The sequence below is a fragment of the Anguilla anguilla genome, chromosome 1 (assembly GCF_013347855.1).
Source record: "Anguilla anguilla isolate fAngAng1 chromosome 1, fAngAng1.pri, whole genome shotgun sequence".
Taxonomy (NCBI): domain Eukaryota; kingdom Metazoa; phylum Chordata; class Actinopteri; order Anguilliformes; family Anguillidae; genus Anguilla; species Anguilla anguilla.
Genome location: NC_049201.1, coordinates 76,996,539 through 77,022,228, shown reverse-complemented (window position 1 = coordinate 77,022,228; position 25,690 = coordinate 76,996,539). Strand labels below are relative to the sequence as shown.

Sequence of the window (25,690 nt, the reverse complement as noted above, 5' to 3'; positions counted from 1 at the left end):
TCACCTCATAAAACAGCTTGCAGTTAACATTGGACTTGAGTTATCAATCAAGTCCAATGTTAGTGTTAGGCAGTGTGCTGATCACCTGTTCTGCCATGGCTGTTGCCAGAACTCGAGGTAGACTTTTCTGTATTAGATCGAGTTAAGAAGAAGGAGGTAGGAGATCCTGTGACTTTAGTTAATGTTTATCTTGAAGAAAATCAGGCTGATTTCCTGCATGTTTACACTTATGGTTCCAAGAATCTGAATAATGGAAAAGATGCAATAGGAGTAAGCATTCCGCAATTGCAGATACATCTTGGAAAGCGGATATCAAATCATGTGTCAGTCTTCACTTCAGAGCTGGCTTTTGTGGGCGCTCAGGTGGGTGGAGAAAGTTAGGCCAGGAAAAGTCATTGTATGTTCAGATTCTTCTGCAGCACTAATGGCACTGAAAGGTGGGAAAGGTTGGGCCAGACCAGACCTAATAGTAGAATTATTGATTATGCTAAATCGAGTATCTAAGTTGGGGAATACTGTTGGGATTTTCTGGGTCCCAGCTCACGTAGGAATACAGGGGAATGAGGAAGCTGATATGATAGCAAAAAGAGCCGTCAAGAGGAAGGATTTAGATCTGGAAGTACTGTATGGAAGGGCCGAGTGTAAGAGCTTAAGGAACAGTAAAGTTCTGGCACAAAGAATGGGAGGAGGGAAACAAAGGCAAGTTTTATTTTTCAATACAACCAACACAGAATCTCACGTCAAATGTGAGAATGAGTAGGAGGGACAATGTGGTAATAACCAGCCTGAGATTGGGTCATTGTGCATTAAATCATGGGCTAGCACTGACTGGTAAACACCCGGATGGAAAATGCATCTGCGGAGAGGCAGAAACTGTGAAGCATGTTTTGATGGAATGAATGCACCAACTATCAAGCAGAGAGAAGACTCATGCAAGCAGAACTGTCAGAAATTGGAGTTACAGATTATTCAGTGAAGTCTATTTTTGCCGTGGGTCACTGTGATACTCCAAAGACTGTATTTAAATTTCTCCATCGCACTGGTCTCTACCAACATGGCTGGAGCCCCATATGGTGCTAATAACCGTGCTACCTGTGCTGTTGAATAAAAGAAGCAACACATTTGAATTTCTGACATGTAGCAAAGAAGGAAGGAACATAGGGCGCGGGAATATCAGGCTGTGCTAACATAAGGATGATGCCAGAAAAAGCCATTTCGGCACACTGAAAATCTAGCTCGGGACCACTGAAATTACCTTGAACAGAGGTGTGTTCAAATTCAGCGAACAGAGGCGAACGTTCGTAGCGAACACAAAGCTAACGGAAAAAAGTTTGAAATAGTTTGCAAACGTTCGCCTTGTTCGCTGAATTTGAACGCACCTCAGGAGTAGTGGAGTGAATACGTGGTACATTTACACAAGATAATTCTGGAGTTGATTTTGAAGAGACCTGCGAGGAATTCAATGTCTCTTGAATCAAATTATTCGCGTCTCGCGAAGTAATTGTGGGCAACTTTTTCTGCGTATCATGACCTCCCGCTTTGCTTGCCTTGGGAATCCTATCGCTCATCGCTGGATTGCTGTGGGCTGTAGCCACTAGAGGCGGGTCTCTCAGAAATACTCAAACTATCACTAAGCCTCCTGTGCTTTGTGTACTCGCCCTCCCAACTTTGATGGGTGAAAGTGACGGTTTTAATTTCAAGCAATATATCGCACACGTAGCATCATTGAAATAAATAAATAAACAAATGAATAAATACATGCGTACATTTCGTGCCACATTTAATTATTTATGCCCACATTTAATGGTGTATTTATTTATTTATTTATTTATTTAATTTTGTCCGAAATATTCCTCCATATTTGTGAGCTTGCAAGTGCTAATGAAATAAACACGTTCACGTTCGTCAGGAGAAAATAAGTACGGTACGCATTTTTTGGGCGGGGTTGAGGCTGTTGCTGTATTGGTATATAAGGAAATCGTTCCAACCGGTTATATGTATAACCTGGGGTGTGTAACCCACACTGGCTGTCTCCAAAACAGTGTTCATACAGTGAGTGGCTCTATATTTACACTTCTGGTGGTTAATGGCTATTTTTGAAAGATGAAGTGGTAGAGATGATGAGACGTTGCCTGGAGTGCGGAATGTGGAGTGTGCTTAACTACACACTCCGGGAATACTCTTGTTTTAGCCAAATTTAGGTGTGTTGATGAAGTTGTGTTCTGTAATTCTATTTTTATTGTTTGTGATAAGTACTTCTTGTTTTATATTTAGCAAATGCATTTGTATGTCAAACTTCTTGGGCTGGAAAGTTTAAAATATCAGTCAACATATTTCCTGTCTCAACAGTCAGAAATGCTGTTTGGTCTGCAAAATTATGGAAGCATATCCGCGCCAAAATTCAAATAAAATACAAATCGGCAATTGCATTTCGTTTTCATTCGATCTGCGCAATAAACATTACATAGGCTAATTCAAACCCCTCCTTTGGTTAATGTGCGCAATATAGGCTATCTGACGATTTAAAAATGTAAATGAGAAGTCCATTTCATAAACAGTTTCTGTAGCCCTCTACGATACAACCCTGTCATAATTTAAGTGGAAATGAAAAACCACATTTGAAATAGCAATTTTTTTGATTGTAAACTCATTATGAATGACAAAAATGAAACGATAATTCAGTTGGCCATTTACCATTTAATATTCATGTTTTTGTGGCACAAGGGTGACCAAATGTAATGGCATTGCTTTCGTTCGCTTCATAATTTTCGCATGGTCACGCAAAAACCCTGCAGAAATTCAAATTGAATATACAACCCCTCCTTTACATTTTCACTTTAAAGGTAAGACCTGTCAGTCAAAGATTTGGGGGCATTACAGGTGTGGTTCAAACCCAACAAGGAAGTCGCCCAATACGTAGTAAACTCCGCAGTCTGAAGATGTTGGTTGTATGGCAGTATGGAGGACAAAAAATAAAATAAATCAATGACCCAAAAATAAATGCAAGAAAAATGTAAAAATAAATGAATGTGCACATATATAAATGAATAAAATCTTGACATAATATTTATACATTTATTTATTTACTTATTTCTTGATTTGTTTTTCTGTGTTTATTTATTTCTGTATTTGTTTCTTGATTCATTTATTTTTTCATATATTTATTTTCTATTTATTTATTTCTGCATTTCTTTGTCCATATGCCAATGAGGATGTAGTAGGTCGGTGCAGGCAAGAGCAGTTCCTAGATAACACATCTGATTGACAAGAACGACGGTCTGTGGTCCAAACTTGAGCTGTGCACCATACAACAGTAGCCTAAATTCAGTTAGGATGCACTCTTACATCTAGGCAAACTCAATGCCTAGATGTAAGAGTGCAATGTCAAGGACAGAAAATGTCAAGGACAGAAAAACCAGCTAATAAATAACTTAAATAACTCCACAGCTTCTACAGGCAGTATGTGAGAAGAGCGTCCAACTGATATAGTGTAATATGAATATTGGTGCAAAACATTCAGGCGATGAGCCACTTCCTCCAAACTGTTGAACACTAAAGGGTCAACCTCTATGATGCAGCTAACTGGAGCAAATTGTCAAAGCATCCATGTGAAAGAATAAATAATCAGGCCTAGAACTTCCTGCTATGTTAGCCAGTCTCAAATGTCTGGCTATCTCTTGTCTGCATAGGTATTAGTGTAGGGGAGATTGGGGGAATAACTAACAGTTTTCGTATTTGGCTCAGTTCTGAAAATATTATCATTTTTAATACAAACCACCAACATCCCGACTATGATTACATACCATAATGAAACTTCTGTTACATACCATTCCCTAGAAATTTGACAGAAAGTACCGGGAGTGAAATGTTACATTTAACCCGGTGGGAGGGGAAAAAAAGGAACACAGCGGGGGTACAACTAACAGTCTTAACATTCACACAGAGTATGCAAATTCAGTACAATTGGATGTTATAAGATATTCTTATTGATGACATTTAAATCTTCATAGCCTGCCTAGGCAATCGGTGAAAACGACATTTTGAAACCTGTACATTTCGAAACCACCACTGAAACCTAATTTGACCCCATTTTCCCCTCAGAGAAACACAGGACAGAGGAGATTGTTCCAGAGACTGCTCCCATGGCTCAAGCAGGTCCTTCTTCCGGGACTGCAGGCACTCGTACGGGTGTTGACACGTGTAATTCCCAGGGATGCATCTGCTGCGGGCACATATGGAAGGGTGCTGTTAAATTTCAGAGCACAGCTACAGGAAAACAGTACAACATCACACAATATCTGACTTGCAAGATGTCAAGTGTTATCTACGTCATCCAGTGTAAAAAATGCCAATTGCAGTATGTAGGGAAGACTTCAACCACACTCCAAAGAAGATTCAGTGATCACATAAGTTCTATAAGAAATCGCCAACATCGGCCAATCCCCGATCATTTCACCAACAATGACCATTGTCTTGAAGATCTGATTGTATATCCAATTGAGAAGGTCTGTGTTGAAGAACTAAATGAGAGGGAACTCTACTGGATCAGAGAGCTTGCAACAATGGCCCATGGACTAAATTTGATGCCAAATATATGTGGTAAGACTGCTTCACTACGAGTGTCAGACCTGGGTCAAATACAAATCCGTATGTATGTTGTTAAATGCAGTTATATGCATATTTGAAGTATTTTAAATACATTTACACATGAAATACATTGTATTTGATTTATTTAATATTTTCATTGGAAACCAAATATTTCCCAAATAGTATTTAAAGAATACATTCCTTTAAATAAATACCTTCTTGGGAAACCAAATACTTTTTTGAATAATATTTAGAGCCTTATAAAAAAACAAATTTAAAACGTTTACATTACAGGCGTTTAGCAGACGTTCTTATCCAGAGTGATTTACACATTTTACAAATAATTTACATTGTATCCGATTATAACAGCTGGATACTGAAGCAGTGCAGGCTAAGCACCTTGCTCAAGGGTGCAACAGCAGGGGAATCAAACCTGTGAACTTTAGGTTACAAGATCAACTCCTTACCCGTTATACTCTTGACTCCAACTCTTCCCTGTACCTTTCCTGTGTTTCATCTCACTGCTGTTGCTGCTAAGACACCTGAATTTCCCTCCGGGGATCAATAAAGGTTTATCTTATCTTATCTTATCTTATCTTATACTGTGATAGACAACAGAAATGATTGAGCCAGCAACAATGTAGGCTTCATGCTGAAGGGGGTATCCCAGAGTTCTTTGTACAATCTTTGTGAGTTACCCTCGATGTGATGTCAGCGAGTTATAATACTAAGGGCACACCACCGAAACTACTACTATTTAAAAGTGATTAAAATACTTCAAATGTGTATTTGACCCAGGTCTGGTGAGTACTGTATACTGGATTCATATGATTAAGAGCAGGAGGGCTAAAGTGATTCGGTTGTCTGGCAAATTGAATGTAGGTATGAATTTCAGTGTACAAAAAATTAATGCTTTACTCTTTGTAAACTATTTCCAAAAACTGGTACAAACAACAGTTACATTTTCATAATTCATTCATTATAAATAATTTTCATTTACAATAACCCACAAGTTCATAAAAGGCTCCTACACTAGTCATAAACAGACATGAGCAACAAATAACAGATCATAACACAATTGTTGCACTTAATTTTTGTGCCAATCAAACATACTCATAATGCTGATCAATTCTCAGACACATTTGAAATGCAAGTATGTTTATTAGCATGTAGCTGATCTCCTGCTGTCCTCAAATGTAACTATTTCCTTCATGACCCATGCCTCTTAAGACCATCACTTAAACCAAACCAATCAAAATATTACATTACAGGCATTTAGCAAACGCTCTTATCCAGAGCGACTTACACAGCTTTTACTTAGCATTTTTACATTGTATCCATTTATACAGCTGGATATATACTGAAGCAATTTCGGTTAAGTACCTTGCTCAAGGGTACAACGGCAGTGTCCTACCCGGGAATCAAACCTGCAACCTTTCGGTTACAAGCCCAGTTCCTTACCCACTGTGCTACACTGCCGCCCTGTAGACAACATACTTCCTGTCTCAACAGTCAGATATACAGTACCATACTGTATTGCATAACAACCAATATGACAGCGTGATTCTGCTAAACAAAAAATAATTAAGTAATTACAGTTCAAATTAGAAATCTAAATGTGTCACAATTATCATCCTTAAGCCAAGGCAGATGTAAATAGGACTTTCTTTACCTGTTAATTTACTGCAAATTGTATCAGCATTACCAATACTTCAGTATTACCCATTATTTAAGGGGTAATACTGCAGGAAATGCACTGTTAACTGTTCATTTGTTAAGACATGCACAAATCACGGTCACCCTGGGTTTCTGAATGGCTCAGAACCAGCACTCCTTGTGACAAGCTGGACCCTAAGTCACAGGTTAAACGAACACATCTGGCCTCATTCACCAGGGCTAGGCAGCTTCACTTTTTGAACCACATCCATGTCTGTGCTGTACATAGTCATATGGGTGAAAATGGGGTTTATTTAAAGTTTGAGACAGACAGATCATTTGGACTGTACACATAGAGCTTACTTGTCCTTAAACAGAGGCCTCTCCCCCTGCTTGTGCCACAATGTTCAGGCCACACCTTTTCCTGTTTCTTACATTTCAGACCATATGAGCATTTGGCAGAATCTTATATGCTTAGGGGTGGTTTGACTGAGTCTCTCTGATTGAATCAACGAGACTGACCGACCCTGTAAACTCGAGATAAATAAGTTTTGGAAAATAAGATGGAGATCATACTTTATCAGTAACTACATGCTGTCATATTGGTTGTTATAAAATACAGTACGGTACTGCATATCTGACTTTGGGTGGTTTGACTGAATCTCTTTGATTGACTCAAGGTGATACTGTCACTATAAGCTCCTGCAACATAAAAAAATACATATTCCTAATGTAAATAATGTTTAAAAAATGTAATTAGCTTCACAGTTTAGGCTTAATAGACAAAGAAAGGTGAGTCATAACGAACACCATGTGGAACTACGCACATACATCATTTTCTTTCACCCCATCTTCCCCTCAGAGAAACACAGGACAGAGGAGACTGCTCCAGAGACTGCTCCCATGGCTCAGGCAGGTCCTTCTTCCTGGACTGCAGGCACTCGTACGGGTGTTGACACGTGTAATTCCCAGGGATGCCTCTGCTGCGGGCATATATGGAAGGGCACTGATAAATTTCAGAGTACAGCTACAGGAAAACAGTACAACATCACCCAACGTCTGACTTGCAAGACACCAAATGTCATCTACATAATCCAGTGCAAAAAATGCCCAGTGCAGTATGTTGGGAAGACTGCAACCACAATCCAAAGAAGATTCACAGACCAAAGAAGCTCCATCAGATATCGCCAGCATCGGCCAATCTCAGATCATTTCAACAACCATGACCATTCTCTTGAAGATCTGATTCTATTTCCAATTGAGCAGGTCAATGGTTCTGAAGCACTAAATGAGAGGGAATTCTACTGGATCAGAGAGCTTGAAACAATGGCCCATGGACTAAATCTGGTGCCATGTAACTATGGTAAGAGTGTTTCGCTATGTTTGTAGAATATAAAGGATACATATGATTAAGTGGAGTGCTAAAGTGATTTAGTTGTTCAGAAAATTGCATGTAGAGACAAATTTCAGGGTTTACAAAAAATGATACCTTACAAAAATATTTTGAAGATAAATACAACCAAAAGTTAGTAGTCATATATAAACATGGACTACAAATACCATCATGACAGTGTTAGCCACTAAGGATCACATTTTTCCAATAAGAATTTATTGTTTATTATTTATAAGTAGTGGTATACTCTAAAAAAGCGGAGTGCATTCACAAATATGTTTTGTTAAACGATCATTGCAGTGTCAGAATTATTTTGAAGTTGATCATTAATAATTAATTTGGGTAGGAACAAAGCCAATTTTTCAGAAACTCTAAAATCATGAACTGATGAAGAGGGCTGAGGGGTACTGGTAAAGATAAAGAAAGAACACGACTCTCATCTTACTTGAATTCCCATTCACTGTTAACAGCCATTTTTTTTATCACGGTCAGTATAAGATACAGTCCCCTTCAATCCCTGTATTCTTTGTGATAATTTGGCTACGGTTGTTATGACTTGTATATTTGGCATTAGTGCTCGATTTAAAAAAAGTAAAAATGGGGGAAGAGTGATGATAGCACTCTTCCCGGACTTACCGGAGTGAACTAGCTAGGCACTGCAAGAAAAAATTATTGGTAAGATACTGGCATTTGTTTACACTGAACTGACAAGCTAACTTTCTCTCTTACTGTATGAACATACATTTTTGAATTTAAAAAAAGTAATTTAATATAATTCACCAGTTTGTGTTAAGTATGAACAGTAAAATAAAAAGCAGTAACGTAATACCAAATTCACAACTGTGGCACTGACACACTTCTATTAGCATTTAAAAAAATAATCCTAATTTATAGCCCTGACATAAAGCTTTCAATGTTCTCTTCGAGTAGGAGAGCAGCCACTGGATGATGGTGAGGCAAGATCAGAGGGACCAGCTGATAGACAAGGGGAAGAATCCATGGAGTGTGAGTGAAGATTTTGGGGGCATTCAAGCCTGAAATAAATATGTAACATGAAAACACATGAAATAACTCATATTCCTTGAAGTCCATACCCACTTGTCTCGGGAGTTCTGGAGCACGCATTGGGTGACGGGCAGGAATGCATCACCCGGCTGCCAATGTATCCCAGGGCACACACACCATTCACTCACACACTCACACTCAATTGGCTGCCCATGGGGAGAACATGCAAGTTCCACACAGAGGGGTGCAAGCTGGATTTGAACCCAGACCCTCCTTGTTGTGAGTGCTCCTTGAAATAGACTACCAAATTCAGTCACAAAAATAAATGTTTTGACTGTTTAAAAACTGCTAAACTACAGTGAAACAGTGAAAGACAAACCTATCACACAGCAAAGCCAGTATATGCTGCAGTGAATGATATTTAAGATTATGGCTTCAGCATGTTTAGCACTGTAAATAAGGGAAGTTTGGGGTGGGGGGTGGGAACCACATTGAAACAACAAAAACCTGTTCCAGTTTTCACTATGAATACTGGGAAAACTGTTACCTGTGTTTCTTAGAGTCCTGGATTCTTTGGAGCCTGCTAATATACTGTAAATTAATTTCTGTGTGGCAAATGCTTACAAGTGCTTGCAGTGCCCATCACTAGTTTATGTGAATATATGTGTTAGGGGTCTGTTATATAATGTTTAGAAGTCAGGTTCATAAACATACAAACATTCTCTTTTTCTTTCACCCCTCCAAACACACATACTTTTCCAGTTCCTCAGAAAGGTAAACGAAAGCTCGGTGGGAATGGTGATCGGAAATCAAAGAGGAGAAAGCTGAAAAATAAAGGACAGTCATATGAAATGGAAGAAATCGTCTCAACCTGTGAGTGTCTTTTCTCTTATAATCTACAGTACCTCATATTGAACTATGCCATTAACAGCCATTATATCTTACATTAGTGCTAATTCTATAAGATTCAAGGGTACTATGTTAGATCAGAAATGACCATATACTGAAATTGGATTCAAGAAACATACATGTCCTAAACATTTTTCACAGGCTTTTGCAAATTGATTACCTACATAAGAGTGTTGCCTACATTTTAGAAAATGCCACATTTTATTGAATGTGTTATTGATGTAATGTTTACCAATAATATGAAGAATCCATTAAGAATCCAATACATTAAGATCCTATTCTTATTGGAGTTAAATATGTCTTAAAAAGCCACAGAAAGTCTGTAATCTAGGAGTAATTGATTTACTTTCAAAACATTTCCCAACCCATGGCAGAAAAATGTAGCCCATATCAGTACGGAGCCACCAGAACCCTTCACCTTCAAATTCAACTGTATAATACATGTTTTTCACAGTGATTCCCACTGTATCTTAACAGGCAAAGAAGCATTAGAAGATGGAAAACAAACCATAACTGAGGTTTATGGCAAATTCGAAGATGTTTCCTGCAGAGAGAAACAGAGCATGCGATTTCTGAAAGACCTAAAGTAAAAATTTATTTGAATAAAACTATTTATAGCTTTATTTTTTCATTTTATATCTAAATTTGGCACTCAGCGTGTGACTGTACTATTTAATTCCCAACCAAATTGGGAATATCCAATATTTCTAACTGCAGATGGTGTCACCAGTTGCTTACACACCGCAGACTACAGCTAAGCTCAGATAGGCGGAGGAAGACCTTTCCTAGGCTGCTTACCATGCAGTTGACAGTTGCCTGTTCGACCAGCGGCGTTAGCTTGATAGCGATGAAACACAGTCCAGATTCTGTCCGAGGCAGTGAGGCCGTCCATGCACCACAGCGTGGTGCGGTGCCTTAACTGAACTAATAAACCATTCAGCCCTGTAGCTATTTATACTACAGCCTGAAGACTCACCTCTTCAGGCTGCACCTCTTCCCATCCCTCCCTACCTCCCTGTAAGCTCTAAATTGACTGTAAGCATAGGGTTGTAACTAGGTAGCTGTTTCGTAGGTGACTTAAGACAAGTGCATGAACTAACTACTGCTTGTATTTTTGCGTTGTTGCTGTTCTCGTTAGTGTTAATCAGTTTAACCTACAGGGTTAACTAGCTGAACTATGCGGTAGTTCCCTGTGCTTGAAACGGTACTTCTCTCTAGGGTTTTCGACACACTTGTTCCTGGTTATGGTTATACACTTTGTTGTACGTCGCTCTGGATAAGAGCGTCTGCCAAATGCCTGTAATGTAATGTAATGCTATACTTTTGACTTGGAGCTCATTTTAAGTGCAAACACTGTAAAAGATAAGTGTTGTTCAAAATCTTAAGTCAATGTAATCATGTAATCAATGAACAGCACAACAGCTCATGTTGCTGCTCCTTGTCAATGCTGGTGATACATTATTTTGTTTTTCAAAACAAGATGAATCATTTATGTTCAGCATAAGAATCTTAAAGAATCTTTGACAGGCTCACATGTGAAAGTGGTGTGGCCGTTACATAATTCCATACCTTCTTTTTTGACATTGCTAATTAGGCAGGTAAAGATAGAATATGCTGTATGTAGTTGTGCAAATGCTGTAACTGTTTAAATAATACTTCAGTACTTTTTAAAGTACCGTTAATTGAGCCCAAAGTTATTGTATCTGTCCAATGAAGAACTTTGTCCTTACACTGCAGAAAGAAGATCTCCGATTTAAAAAAAAATGTCCAAAAAAAGGAAATTTACATTGGACTTTTTGGGAAGACGGGAGCAGGGAAGAGCTCACTGATCAACGCAATTGTAAATGAAAACCAGCTTCTGCCTTCAGGAAGCATGCATGCTTGCACGTCAGTCTTTGTGCATGTGCAAGCCCATAAAGATTGCAAGAAATACAAAGCTGATATTGAATTCATCAGCTCAGTGGTAAGCAGATGAACACAAAACAGTAAATTAATTATAGCGCTGCAAGCCTCAAACAGTCCTCACAGTTACAAAACGTAAATAAATAGAATTAACAGCATTAACATGAAGGCTAACATAGAAACTCAACCATGATTGGTTTCTGTAAACAAATCAACTCCATCATGTACTCTTACATGTAAACTAAATGATAATATATGTTAATGATTAAGAAATTATTATTATTTCAGGACTGGAACTCAGAACTACAATTCCTGGTGGAAGTACTTGAAAAAGACAATGGCCAACAAAAGACTGCAGAAGATGATGAAATGGTAAAAATGGCAAGAGAAAAGATCACAGCCGTTTATCTAGAAGCGGGACTGAAGAAAAGTTACAGTGAATTGGAGAAGGACAAAGAGATTAAAGAGATTCTGGATGCTGGCACGAAGACTATGGATCTTGGCACTGTGAGTCTCATGTACAGTAACATTTCTTCAATATGTAGGACAGGTCCATATTGTCACAGAATATCTGCTTATTTTGATTTCTCCTCTTTTTAAGAAAATGATATATTTCAGTGTATTTTAATGAATATGCATGCTCCTATAACCTCTCTACAGGCCAAAGAACTGTCTGAAAGTATTGGATGCTACATTCGGAGTGATAAAAAATCAAAGACGTTCTGGCCTCTTGTGAAGCGAATCACCATCTCCTTGCCAACGTCTCCAGCTCTACTGGAGGGGGTTGTGCTGGTGGACCTGCCTGGGGCCGGAGATGTCAGTAAACACAGAAGTGAGATGTGGAAAGAGGTACTGTCACTGCTTCATGCTTTAATTTGTTGTTGGATTAATTCTGTTTATTTTGAGTGTCCAGGTGTATTCAAGAGCCCATACCATCGACTATGCACTGAGTCAGTTTAGCGGGGGAGATACGAGCACATTCAGTCCAGCCGACCGGTTCCCCTATCCAAGGACAATGCTGAAACTCACAGTTTTTCCATTTAAATCCCACAGTGTCTCAGCCAGTGCTCCTCTGTCTGGATTGTGAATGACATGAACCGTGCCCTGTCTGAGAAAGTTGTTGACGAGATCTTTGATGAATCACTGAGAAACGTTGCTGGAGGAGGAGAGTGTCATAACATCACCTTCATCTGCACCAAAACAGATATCATCGAACCCGAGGAGATCAAAGAGTTAGCTGCTACAGTATTAACTCCTTTAGAAATATTTACTACAGCTGTATACAGACCTATCATGTTTTTAATTCTGAATGACCTTTCTAATTTTACCAGGAATTATCATCTCACAGATGAGGATCTTAAAATACGAAGTGATACTGAGGTAAGCCGAGGTTATATAACTATTGAATACTTCATGGGGAATATTTAATATTTGACATAACATGAATACATATTTTTCAGGATAATGAAAGAAGAGAAAAACAAGCATGTATACTGTTCCGTAATGAGAGATTTAAAGAGGAAATTAGTGCACTCTTGCAAGAGAAAACCAAGGTGAGTTTTAGTGTCATAGCGTTAACTCAGATTTGCTTTTTATCTTGCTTCCACAAAGATAAAAGTAAACATAAACTAATAGTAATAAAAGTATCAAAAAGCTTTGGGAATGTTATCCAAAATTGCAAAATAATTACAGCATTTAGAGGAAAGTCATTCCTACATATAGTCAATCTCACTTTGCAGCTTCACCCAGTGGCATACAGTTCAGGCCAAAAGTTTACATACACCTAGGCTAAAAATAATCAAGCTCAGTCTCTTTAAACAGTCTGGAAGATTCCAGAAATTGATTTAATTACTTTTTAGAAGCTTCTGATTGGCCAATTATCATAATTAGGAGTTCATTGGGAGTTCATTGGCACCTGTGGCTGTATTTAAGGGCCTACCTTTAGAGCCACTGCCTTTTTGCCCATGAGAAAACAAGAGAAAACAAAGGTATGTTTTAGTGTTATAGCTTATAGCTTTAATATTGCTTTTCATCTTGCTTTTAAAGACAAAAATAAACATAAACTAATAGCAATAAAATAATAATAAAGGTTATGTCAATGGTATCCAAAATCTATCCAAAATGGCAAAATAATTACGAGTCCTTCCTACATATCAATGCTGCAATCTCACACAGCAACTCCAGCCAGTGGGATACATATTCATAATATAATCAGTAACATAATATCTCATTATAACCTCTCACATAGGGGATGACACCAAATATTTTGTTACATAATCTGGACAATCACATTATCATCACAAATTACCAGTGTACCATTAGTTTGAGTCTGAGCATAAAAACAGTAGCATTAGCCAACAACTGGCATAGCCCATAGATTACCTAATACATGTTTTTTCCATGAATCAGCTTCAGTGTAGTTAACTACTTCTCGTATTGGAATCTGCTGTTAGGCATGCACCGATATATATGATCGATATTGGCTGATAAAACTAACAATTTGCACAATCAGCCCACGGTCAATCCATTAAAGAGTAATTGCACTCACTGTTTCAGTCTGGCTCCATCTAAAACAAGAAAAAATTCTAAAGCGGGGGGATGGAAAGGTTAGAGGATGTTAACATTAATGCACAAAATTATAAAACTTATCAAACCAGAAGCATCAAACTGCCAGTATCAGCATCGATACTGGCCGATGTTTTCCCCAAATAATCACAAATCGTATTACCAAAAATGTTCATATAAGCGCACTCCTAGCTGCGCTGTAGCTCAACTACTTTCTAGTAATTCATAGCTTAGTTTACATCAGAGTAGCTTCCTCAACAATGCACATAACAGACCACAACCATCTTTAACAATTATGTATGAATAACAATTATAACATTTGATTTCAGAAATTTCTTTTTGGAGACGAAGGGAATTCAGACGGCTTCTTTGATGTGTTCACTGTGAGTTCAGCAGAATTCAGGAAAAATGTACAAGGGAAGACAACTTGTCTGGATCGCAATGAAACTGGTAAAAAAATAACAACATACATTTGAGGCCAAAAGTTTACATACACCAAAGTTAAAGACATTCAAACTCAGTTTTTCATAACTCGGCACATTTCATGTTACCATACATTTCTTTTGGCAAGTCAATTAGGGCAACTACTTTCTTCACATCAGGTGTAATTTTAAAACAATCAATTAGAGACAGATTTATTTCAGCTTTAATTCACTATATCAGAATTTCAGTGGGTCAAAAGTTTACACCAAGTTGACTGTCTCTTTAAACAGTTTGGAAGATTCCAGAAATTGATGTAATGACTTTTTAGAAGCTTCTGATTGGCCAACTGTCATAATTAGGAGTTAACTGGGAGTTAATTGGCACCTGTGGCTGTATTTAAGGGCCTACCTTTAGAGCCACTGCCTTTTTGCCCGTGATACCATGGAAGGCTGTCGCGCAAGGAAGAAGCCCCTACTCCAAGACCGGCATAAAAAAGCCAGAATTAAGTTTACAGGTGATCACCAGGACAAAGACCAAGCCTTTTGAAGGTGTGTTCTCTGGTCAGATGAAACAAAAATGTAACTGTTTGGCCATAATGATCAGCGCGATGTATGGAGGGAAAAGGGTGAGGTAATCGGAAGAACACCATCCCAACTGTGAAGCATGGGGGTGACAGCATCATGTTGTAGGGGTGTTTGGCTGGAAAAGGGATGGGTGCACTTCAAAAAATAGACGGCATCATGAGGAAGGAGGATTACATAGAAATATTGAAGCAACACCTCAAGACATCAGCTAGAAAGTTAAAACTTGGTCACAACTGGGTCTTCCAGCAGGACAATGATCCTAAGCATACCTCCAAAGTTGTAACAAAATGGCTTAAAGACAACAAAGTGAAAGTATTGGAGTGGCCTTCACAAAGCCCTGACCTGAATCCCATAGAAAATTTGTGGACTGAACTGAAAAAACGTGTGCGAGCAAGGAGTCCCACAAACCTGAGTTACACCAGTTCTGTCAGGAGGAATGGGCAAAAAAGTTCAGCAAAGTATTGTGAGAAGCTTTTATAAGGCTACCCCAAGCATTTGATTCAATTAATCAAATTAATTAATTAAGTTAAGCAATTAATAGGCAATGCCACCAAATACTAACAAAGTGTATGTAAACTTTTGACCCTCTGAAATCTGATATAGTACATCAAAGCTTAAATAAATCTGTCTCTTAGCCATTATTTTGTAATTACCTCTTATGGAAATAAAGTAGATACCCTAATTGACTTAACACAGGAAATATATGGTAACATGAAACGTGTGTAGTTGTGAAAAATTGAGTTTGAATGTCTTTAGCCTAGGTGTATGTAAACTTTTGGCCTCAACTGTAGGCCTATATATTTAAGCAAAATGTGAAGATAAAATGAATGGTTTAAGTGTTCACCAGCTGTTTTTCTACTATTTACAAAGAATTGCCATCGCTGATGGAGCACATTAAGAAACTGTATGTCTCCCATTCCGTGAAGGAAGTGAAAGATTATGTATCTGAGGTTTCTGGAATCATTTCATATCTTCACTTTTCAAAGGATGCCCTCAGTTCAAAGGTGTGTTTTCACTCCATCAATATGTATATTTTAATATATTTATAAAAATTATAATACTATGACAAAGAACTAAAAACACACATGATTATATTGCTTACTGTGTTTCATGTAGCTGCTGTATCTGAAAATGAACATTAAAGACAGTCTGCATGAATTCTGGTGTACAGCCATCTAGCTTCTAAATTCAAAACCCAGATAGCTTGTTTCTATGTTTGTGACTTTAGTACACCATTTCATAAAATTAGAAATTGATCATATATACACAGAAAAATGTTTCCTAGTCCAGCTATCAACAGAATGTTATTATTTGGATGGTGTTTCATTCAATTATACATGTTTAAGTAAAAAATTCACTTTAAAATCAGAGGTTATGCTTTATGTGAGAATAAGTACTGCCCTTTTTCAGGCTCAGACTTCAAATTCCCAGGAGTTCAGGCGACTTGAAAAGGACCTGGATAACACTTGCGCTACACTGAATTCAGCTCTGAGCAGAGTTCACACAAAACTCCAGGAACGTCTGCTGACAGGAGCAAAGGAAGCAGAGAAACACTGCCTGAGGAATGCCACAGAGAAAGTGCTGGAACCAGTGAGTTTGTTTTAGCTGGAAACTGCCAGTTTTTCTCAAAAAATGTCAACAAAAAAAAGGATCAACAGCTGGAAATTCAAAGCCTTCCTAACATTGTAGCCAGCAATGAATGAATAAATGAATTCATGAATTAATAAATATTTATAAAGTCTTATTAATGGCATCTTAAGATGCAATAAACAATTTTAATTTTCAAGTCAAGGGCAGCATGGTGGTGCAGTAGGTGGCACTGTCACCTCAGCAAGGAGGTCCTGGGTTTGAATCCGGCATGGGCTTTTCTGTGCAGTTTGTATGTTCTCGCTGTCTTACTGGGTTTCCTCCTGGTATTTATGTTTCCTCCCACAGTTCAAACACTTGCAGGTACGCTAACTAGAGACTCTAAATTGCCTATGAGTGTGTGATGAATGGTATGGTATGTGTGCCTTGCGATAGGATAAGCGGGTATAGATAATGAATGGATGGCTGGAATTTCAAGTCAGCAGCTGCCCACATGCATGCCATGAAATATTGCTGCATTTTGTCCAGTAAAAAATAGGCTTTGACTTGATTAATTTGACCTATGAGCTTGATATGATCAGAAAATTGTTATAATATTGTCTTTAGTCCAATACACTTTTTTTTTTGACTCCAGGCTAAAGCCAGTGCATTTTCTATTATCCAAATAGACCTATTTGTTGTGTAAATAATGGAAATTGCTTTTATTTTATAAACAAAATTGCTTTTTTTCCTCACGTTAACCTATTCAGTAAGAGATGATGCCTCTTTATTCAGAACAAAAATTTATAAATACAAAAATTATCGATCGCTATAACGGTCTTCGCCAGTGTGTGGATTATTGCCTTTCTTTTCATTCTTTTCTCTTTAATTATATGTGACGGTAGTAAACAAGCATGTTTCAGAGGCCACGTGAAATGCTTCTAGAAAAAAACGTCACCGTTGTTATCTATTGGGTGACCATTAGACGGCCACCAATCAGAAGGCCTTGCAACTTTCATAATTTAAGGTAAAATATCATAAAATATAGGCCCCATAGCATGTGGAACCAATTTCATGATATTTGGTGCATCCAATTATAAGATATAAAATTTCTGTATTTGTAGTGCCCTCTATGGGTGTAGGTTGGACTGCTGTTGCACACATGCTTATCTAACAGCCTGTAACATCTACCCTAAGCTTCATAACAATCCAGCAAATTTTCATGGAGTTATAGACTTTTTTTGGTTAGGCCATGCCCGTTTTCAACCTCATTGGCTAATATTGACAAAACTTTCTGTCTGAGGTGAAGGAGAAATTTCAGACTGTGGAAGAAAATGTTTTCAGCACAAAAGTAAGGCGTTGGACCACATTTACACAGATATGCATTACATTTCACATTTTTGAAAAGTCACAGAAAATCATCCCTATGGGACTGCTTTGATTTAGAGAGGAATGGTAGTCCAGTTAGTTGCGGCTACCAGGGTTCCACCAGAGATTTTGGACCCCATGAAAAGATTTCACATTGGACTCCACTACCCCAGAAAATCAAATTTTCTAATATTTCAGTCAAGGCCCTTTGAATTGTCCTAACTTCTCTCCCTTTACAGTGGCTTTAGCTGGCTATGTCAAGCTAGTCTAGCTTTAATCATTGAACAGATGCCACATGGAATCATTTAAAGCTTAGGCATCAGCTTTGTTTAAATTAAATTGTAATTTACACAATGAAATAGAATACCCATCCCTATCCCAGCCATATGAATTTAAGATTTGTCCATCCCTGGTATGGTAACCATGGTTTCACGATAGGCCATTCAATAACTAATACAAATGCACTGCAATGAACAATAATACAGTATTAGCAAGTATTATCCTCACCCTTACAATCACATGCCCCAACACTTCCTCATTATTTAGAAATAGCCTTTTTAAATGTTAGTTATTTAAGCTAAGAGAGAACTGTCAAATTAATGAGTTTTTTTTTTTTTACGAAATACTGAAAACTGGTGGTGGGACATTTTACGATTTTATCTACATGATGACAAACTTTTTTTTCCCTTGTGGTTACTTGAGTATGTTTTTTAATAATTCAACTTTTGTTGGGCCTACAGCCCGTTTTACAGCAGCAGACCTGCTTAAAAGCATTCTCCAGCGCAGGCTAGCCCACGCAACAAAGCTCTTTAGATAAAAGCTACTGTTTTACTGCTATGGCAGTGTTTCTAAGCTAGACTGCAAACTGGGGGAGGGTGGTGTGGAGAGCGGTTTCTTCTGACCGTGGGGGTGGATGATGGCAAGCACAACATGTGGGCTATACATGCCTTGACCCATAACAATGGCAATTTATTTTTGATGCAAATAAATGATTTTGGGATTTTTATTAAATGTTTAAGAACGTGCGGGCGAATCCTCTTACTGTACTCAACTGAAGCCTCCTGTAAGTCTCGTGTAACTTGAAAAAGAGATGTATATCAGTGAATTGATGCCTGCTGCATAAATTGCTTTCTATACATGGTAATTTTTCATTTGTATTTTGGTTTTTGTACAGAAATGTGATAACAGAGGCTACCACAAGACGCTCAAAGCCTTGTGTAAAAATGATGGCTATTACCGATCTGGCAACGGAGTGGTAGTTGATCTGAACTACACTCTGTCAGAACCCATGTACAAACAGATGAATGATGTCTTTCTGAAAACGTTTGGGTGAGTGTTTTTTGCATTTGTTATGAATCTTGTATTTTCTTCATTGAAACCAATATTGTGCCTATATCTTATGATCCAGAGTGGCCAATCATCTTTCTGTCATATTTCCTCTTCCATTTTGGGCACTGCCCACCAGGCACACTGAAGTCCATGCTGTCAGAGACTGTTTCTCTTCACTCTGCAGTCCGGCTAACGAGCTGCGCAGCCTGTGCATCAGAGCTGTGCACTTTGTTTAGCACAGTTGAGCCATTTTCACATGACAAGCATTAAAACGCTCCACATGGCATCAAACCGTTAAATTCCTATGGAGGGAGCGTTGATGCCCAACTTGGGAGCAACGCTAAGCCTGGTGTAGTGCACTCAAAAGAATGCCAAGTTGCAATCCTCAAAGTTCAATTAGTTTGAACTTTGACCTTGTTTGAAGCTAACCTTTCATAGTGCGTCTAAACACAGATTTGTATGAAGCAGGCAGGTGTAAACACTGAAGAACATTTTGGGATGAATCTAGGATTTTCAGTTTCACAAAACAAGTTCACAAGTAAACCTTATACCGCAGACAACCTACTACTATCACCTTGTTACAGTTTTAAGAACCAACGGCTTTCTTGGATGGATGATGTCAAGTTTCAACAGCTGGGAGCATTCGATTTTCATTGCGTCGTCACTGGCTAACTTGGCACTGAACGCAGAGTTTGATGCTTGTTATGTGAAAGCAGCTTTAGACTGCAGGGTAGGGTTGCACTAGCTTTTCGTAAGTTCTCCCGTGAGTTGGAATGTAAAGTTCACACTACAGACTTAGTAGCTACTAGTTAGTTTGCAACTAGGCAGCTTCTAAATTTGGTTGCACAAAACGAAGTAGGGCATAAGCCCTTCATTAAGTAATATACAGTCTCACAAAATTATGCTGATGTTGACTGAACTATATGAAATGGAACGGAAGCAACAGCTCTAAGTTGCAGCAAGAAATATGACATCCAGTGAACTATACTGTTTGCCCCCAGGCTATAATGGAGAAACTAGTGCCTTTTTCTATCAAACTTAGGGTTTACAGTCATATTTTCAACCCAGTTATATGCAGGACGTTGGCGAGGACGGGGTTTTCAAGGAATTCTTCACTATATTCGAATTGGTCTGCCGTTGAAATGTTACTAATTACCATTATTTCAGCATAGTGCTACATTCTAACTATGTTGTGTGGTGCAACATGTTTTATTTTAGTAGTGTGCAAGTTGTAACTTAGTAAAGATTACCGTTACAGCTAGGCTTATTTTTTTTTACTCGTGCACAGCTGGTGCAACCGGCCCCAGATTCCCAATTAACCAGGAGTTGCTTGTGTGATCACACAGGGACAACCCTGCTGACTATAGCCCACTCTTCATTGGAAACACCCTCTAGGGCTGTCAGCCATAATCAGCACATTCAGGGTTCGACAACAGACTGTGGGGAGCATTGATACACGGAAAACCTATTTATTAGCAGAACATACCACAATATTTCTGCGTTTGATATGTCTAAAGTATCACTTGCAAGTAACACCAACAAATCATTTTAAATTGTCTCTCAAGGCCTGGAGGTACGAGAGCATCAATCAATGGGCAATTTGGAAGTTTTCAAGAGAACTTCATCACAAATGATAAACTCCTGGAATATAAAAAAACAAAGAATGAAGAGAAATACCTGCGTCTGGTGTACATTAGAACAGAGGTGAGAAATAGCCCCTTCTGCAGTAGATATGCAGTTGGTATCTTTTTTTACATTATTACACCTAATGCTGAATTACAGAAATTACCTGAGCAATTTTTCCACAAGTGAACTAATACATCTTCTCTTTTATATCATCTAGCAAAGAAAATTGCACAAGAATTTGGAAAAGAAAATCCTAAGGAGAAAGAAGCTGATCTACAATTCCCTCAGTAATTCAATCCGTGACACCATGACGCCAACATATCAAGGTTGGTATCTCAATATAAAAAATTTGGAAAGTAAGTAAGTAATCCAAGTTTCTGTTAAAATGTGAAATACTGTTATTAATAGAAATTAATGCAAAATTTTGTCAAATTTATTTTCAGAATGCGCTCGCATCCATGGACAGTCTTCTTTCTGTAAGATTCAAGAGAACGTGAAATATGCAATTGAGAAATCCAAAAATGGCATGTTCCGTGAGGCCATGAAAAAGATGCTGGAGGAGTTCAGCAGTCTGCAGGTTAGTTTTCTCTGGAAAATTCTACTTGCCTTTTTGAAAAACTTAATTATCCAAAGGGGGGGCAGTTAATTAAATGTTTACAATATAATGATGGCAAAGCATCACCACTTTTATTTCCATAGTTTGTATAAGCTACAGGCCATGTATTTCTGCCTGAGCCAAATCCATGATTTTACTTTGATTAAGAAGATCACCCCAACCTAGTAATGCTTGCTTTTCCTGTTTAAAATGTTCTGCAATTTGCGTGAAAATATAGTTTTTTTACACAGGAGAAAAAATGAATTTAAAAAATTGCTTAAGCTAAGATTTACTAAAAAATATCACTTTACAGGAAATGATGAAATCTTTGTTTTCAATCATTACTCTATAGAAATACCTTGAGACAGAAATTAAGACACAGATGACAACCTCCTTGAGGCTGGCTCTAAACCAGATCCCAGATGACCTCACTGGCCTCCCAGGTAACCAGTGGAAACCACTTTTAGACTGCAGGAGGATGTCAAAGGACACTCTGTACACCGTATACTGAACCAGCAGATTACGATATGTCCTAATTATTCCGGCCCTCCTGGTGCATCTTTGGGTTGAGAGGTGGCTGGGCCGTGCAGTCGCTCCTTGATTATCATATCTGATAAATTTAATGAGGATATATCTCAGTTCCATGTTGCAGGATACTGATTCATTAATTAAGCTTTCCTCTCTGCGTGATGTTTATGTGTCAGTAAGTTTTCTATGTCTGACACCTTTCATACTCGATTGTTCAACTCCCATCATTTACTTTGACAATGTCCCCGGAAACCAAGCTCATTTTCTTATGGATGAATGCTAATTGCTAAGATTTCCGCTAGATAAACGTACTGTGTTTGTTGGTGTAATATCTGTTAACAAAAAAGCAGACAGTGCTCAACCAATGCAGACAAGGGAAAGCACAAAATATACCAAAATTGTTTGTTAGGTGACATTAAATGAATATATAATATTAAATATTACATTTCCTTCACTCAACAATTTGGTGCAATATTTGTAAGCAAAAGGTAACAAGAAGGTGTTTTGAGAAATGCTTGTTTAAATTGTGTACATTAGCTGCAATGTATCGTAAGAACCATCTTAAAAGTTTAAGTTCCGTCGTTATCGGAAACAGGGCCCAAGTCTGGTTCCCGTTTGGAACTGTGTGTTCCCATAACATACACATTTTTGTGGACCAACATCATCACCACACAAAAGATTCAAACAGTCCAAGACCATCCCGCTGACCAATGCTGTTTTTTGACTTGCTGTACGAAACTTCAGGAGGCTTATTTTGTCAGGAAATACAGGTTAGTTAATTTTCACAGGTCTAAGGTTGTAGTGTCCTACATGGCAGTCACCCTGGTCAATAGCCCACCTATTGTGCACAAGAATCTCTGGTCATGTAAAGACCTACAGTAGTTGTCGTATGTGCTGTGGTTTGTTTAGAATGGTGTATCTGCCTGCATGTATCTCAAACGATGTGATTTGTTCTTCATTCCAGATGTTTCAGAAGAAATGGAGACAATGAAGCGAAGCTGTGACTCTTTAGGCCTCAAGATATTTTAAGTCACCGAAAGCGGATGAAGGATCCAGCTGAGATCACCATGGCAACCTGTCTCATCCAAATAAGGTTGCAAAATTTCATGAATATTCAGGGTGGAAACTTTCTTTGGGAATTAATGGGAATTAACAAAATGAATGAACAATCTTTTGCAACCCTATACCCAAACAATGAGGGTGCTGTGAAACATGCATTTTAACAGACACTGATGACTATTTTGCTTGTCAACATGTGTGTACAGATATTCCCTGAAGAATCAGCATTAATCCACCACTCCACTGGGATTGACTAATTGTTCATTCAGCTTTCAAAACTAAGCAAGAATTTTATAAATCAACAGGGTTTTCTTTAATAAATTGTAATGACAGTTCAATACTGAATACTGAATTTTGACATTTGGTCAGTTGAGAGATTTGACAGTTTAACTTGCCCTCTTTAAATATTTTACTCCTAAGTCATGCACAGTATGTATAGCTACGTATATAACCATAGCTATTCATTTTAGTGCCAAGTGCTTATCTTGCTAACTAGTTACTTACTTAAGTTACCTACTTGACTCTGCTCGCAATTCTAAAGACAATAAATGACAGGTGCACCAGGGGGAAATGCAAGTGCTCTTTTAATTCACTGCTTTGCTGTGCTACAAGGTCACAAATTTCCATCTCTGAGTTTGGGGGAAAAGTGGTCTGAAATGAACATGCAGCACCAATGCTGTTTGTGTTGAATAACTTAAATCAAGTGAACTCATCAGTTCAGTTCAGTACAGCAAAGCAAAATGTTCCTTAAACTGTTTCATATTCATTTCTTCTGCGGTCAACCTATGAAGTTTTTAGTCATTTTAAACAGAGAATTGATTTTCTGCACTTCTTATTTTAAGTGGCGGCTTAATAAAAGTAGTTAAAAAATAACAGTTTAGTTTGGTTTTTGACAATGTAGGCTAATAATAATATTTCAGTGTGATGACTTCTTTGTGTGGGATTTGTAGTGGGAAATTGGGGCTCTTGGGGGTATAACCATAATATTGTGTGTTTTCTTTTTCCATTCAGTAATTTTTTGCATTATATAATCATATCAATTATCATCCATAAAGTAGAATGCACCCAGTATAAGAAGGGAATTATTCTGTACTGTGTGATTTGTTGTTTGCCAGTTGAATCACTTCAATCTTTAAAATAGCTAAATTCAGTCTGATTCACTTCTAATTTAGGGAAGCCAGGGCATGTTGAATGTACAAAGAAAGTTTGTTCTGGGACTGACAGTAGGCGGGGAGGGAGACGCCTGATGTCACAAACATATCCAATTCTCTCTGCGGCATCCCAGACCCAGTTAGGTCAGGAGCCCATGTTGCCTGGCCACGAGCTTGGGTTGCTTGGCAACAGGGAAACTTTCCCTCTCCTGACTACTCTAATCAATCCCTTGGGCAAAGTTGTGTAACTTCTCATGCACTTGTGTAAAGACTTCATCCACACCAAGAAGTCTTTAGAATCTTCACTGAATGTTATACAACTGATGATGCTTCTCCCAACACTGTTATTTCTCTTCCTTTTTTTCTGTCTTCTTTAATAAAGTGTGCCTTTTCTCAGCTCAGGATAGACTTTGATTTATTTGGAGAACTGCAAACGTTTCTTATCCTTTCCTTCAGATTAGTTTCCTACAATTCTGTTTCTTAAAACAAGGTTATCTTTAATTAATCAAACTTGCTACATTGACCAACAAACAATTTAATGACCAACCAAAGTTCTGGGTGGTGTTTATTAATACATTTTGTCTTATTTCTCATTATGTTCTGACTCTGCTGAAGTCTTTGAATGGATTCGAAAACTGAGAAAGAAGCAAAGCTGTTCATTTGTTTGAATTGAGGCCTTCATGTGACTCATGTTATAACACTGTCAGAAAGTTCATGGAAAGCATTACATTTTGAGAGCAGAACTGCATATCACTATTTGCACATTTTCACCATAAATCTATAAGCCATATTCAAAAGAATTGCTTTTTTACATTACATTACATTACAGGCATTTAGCAGACGCTCTTATCCAGAGCGACTTACACAACTTTTTACATAGCATTTTACATTGTATCCATTTATACAGCTGGATATATACTGAAGCAATTTCAGTTAAGTACCTTGCTCAAGGGTACAATGGCAGTGTCCTACCCGGGAATCGAACCTGCGACCTTTCGGTTAAAGAACTTTTAAAAAACTTCATGTAGTTTCAGAACCACGATCATATCAGGAGGAACTGTTCTAATCTGCTTCTTCATTTATGTTTGAACATGTTTTTGAGACAACTTTTAACATCCGTCGCAGTGTTCTGACAATTATCAGCTTTTCAAGTTCTCAATACAAATTAACAGTAATTAATTTCCTGTTAGGACATGTTAACTGCATCAAGAGCTGAAAGCAAAACATTCCAATTTGATTCATCACCTGAAAATGAATTGAGGTGCATTACCAAGTGCAATACTGTAGCAATACGAGTTTGGCACATTAATATAGTGCCGAAAACACCTGTTACCAACCAGAGCATTTAATAAGCAGCATGGATGGAAGTTTTCTAATGAGGCTAAAGGACATGTAATATTACAGACAGTATGGCAGGAACAGTTAGCTATATTTCCTGTGTTAG

At 38.0% G+C, this 25,690-nt stretch overlaps 2 protein-coding genes and 1 long non-coding RNA gene across 8 annotated transcripts in view; 2 read left to right on the top strand and 1 right to left on the bottom strand.

Annotated features, from left to right (window-relative positions):
- LOC118227633 (nuclear GTPase SLIP-GC-like) overlaps positions 1 to 25,690 on the top strand; it is a 103,831-nt gene that overhangs the window by 52,386 nt on the left and 25,755 nt on the right. The gene's annotated exons all lie outside the window — the stretch shown is intronic.
- On the top strand, positions 1,934 to 24,647 carry LOC118227673 (nuclear GTPase SLIP-GC-like). The gene is made up of 21 exons (XM_035418424.1): positions 1,934 to 2,052; positions 4,102 to 4,599; positions 7,106 to 7,606; positions 8,564 to 8,641; positions 9,404 to 9,514; positions 10,028 to 10,136; positions 11,288 to 11,513; positions 11,741 to 11,959; positions 12,113 to 12,301; positions 12,506 to 12,684; positions 12,784 to 12,832; positions 12,913 to 13,005; positions 14,347 to 14,467; positions 15,895 to 16,028; positions 16,435 to 16,614; positions 19,133 to 19,287; positions 20,853 to 20,991; positions 21,131 to 21,239; positions 21,357 to 21,490; positions 21,861 to 21,951; positions 23,001 to 24,647. Exons 2-21 carry the CDS (start codon positions 4,143 to 4,145, stop codon positions 23,063 to 23,065), a joined length of 3,339 nt encoding a protein of 1,112 aa, XP_035274315.1. The 5' UTR covers positions 1,934 to 2,052; positions 4,102 to 4,142; the 3' UTR covers positions 23,066 to 24,647.
- LOC118227705 lies at positions 7,613 to 10,965 on the bottom strand. The gene is made up of 3 exons (XR_004765340.1): positions 10,059 to 10,965; positions 8,538 to 9,465; positions 7,613 to 8,292 (listed from the first exon to the last, which is right to left on the bottom strand). It is a non-coding gene; the product is annotated as an uncharacterized LOC118227705 (long non-coding RNA).

What these genes read in the sequence shown, in the direction of transcription:
- LOC118227673 (XM_035418424.1), top strand. Translation starts at nt 4,143, where the DNA reads ATGGCTCAAGCAGGTCCTTCTTCCGGGACTGCAGGCACTCGTACGGGT. An exon ending in AGGGGAAGAATCCATGGAGT is followed by an intron (nt 8,642 to 9,403) that starts GTGAGTGAAGAT and finishes ATACTTTTCCAG; the next exon opens with TTCCTCAGAAAGGTAAACGA. An exon ending in GTCTTTCTGAAAACGTTTGG is followed by an intron (nt 19,288 to 20,852) that starts GTGAGTGTTTTT and finishes TTGTCTCTCAAG; the next exon opens with GCCTGGAGGTACGAGAGCAT.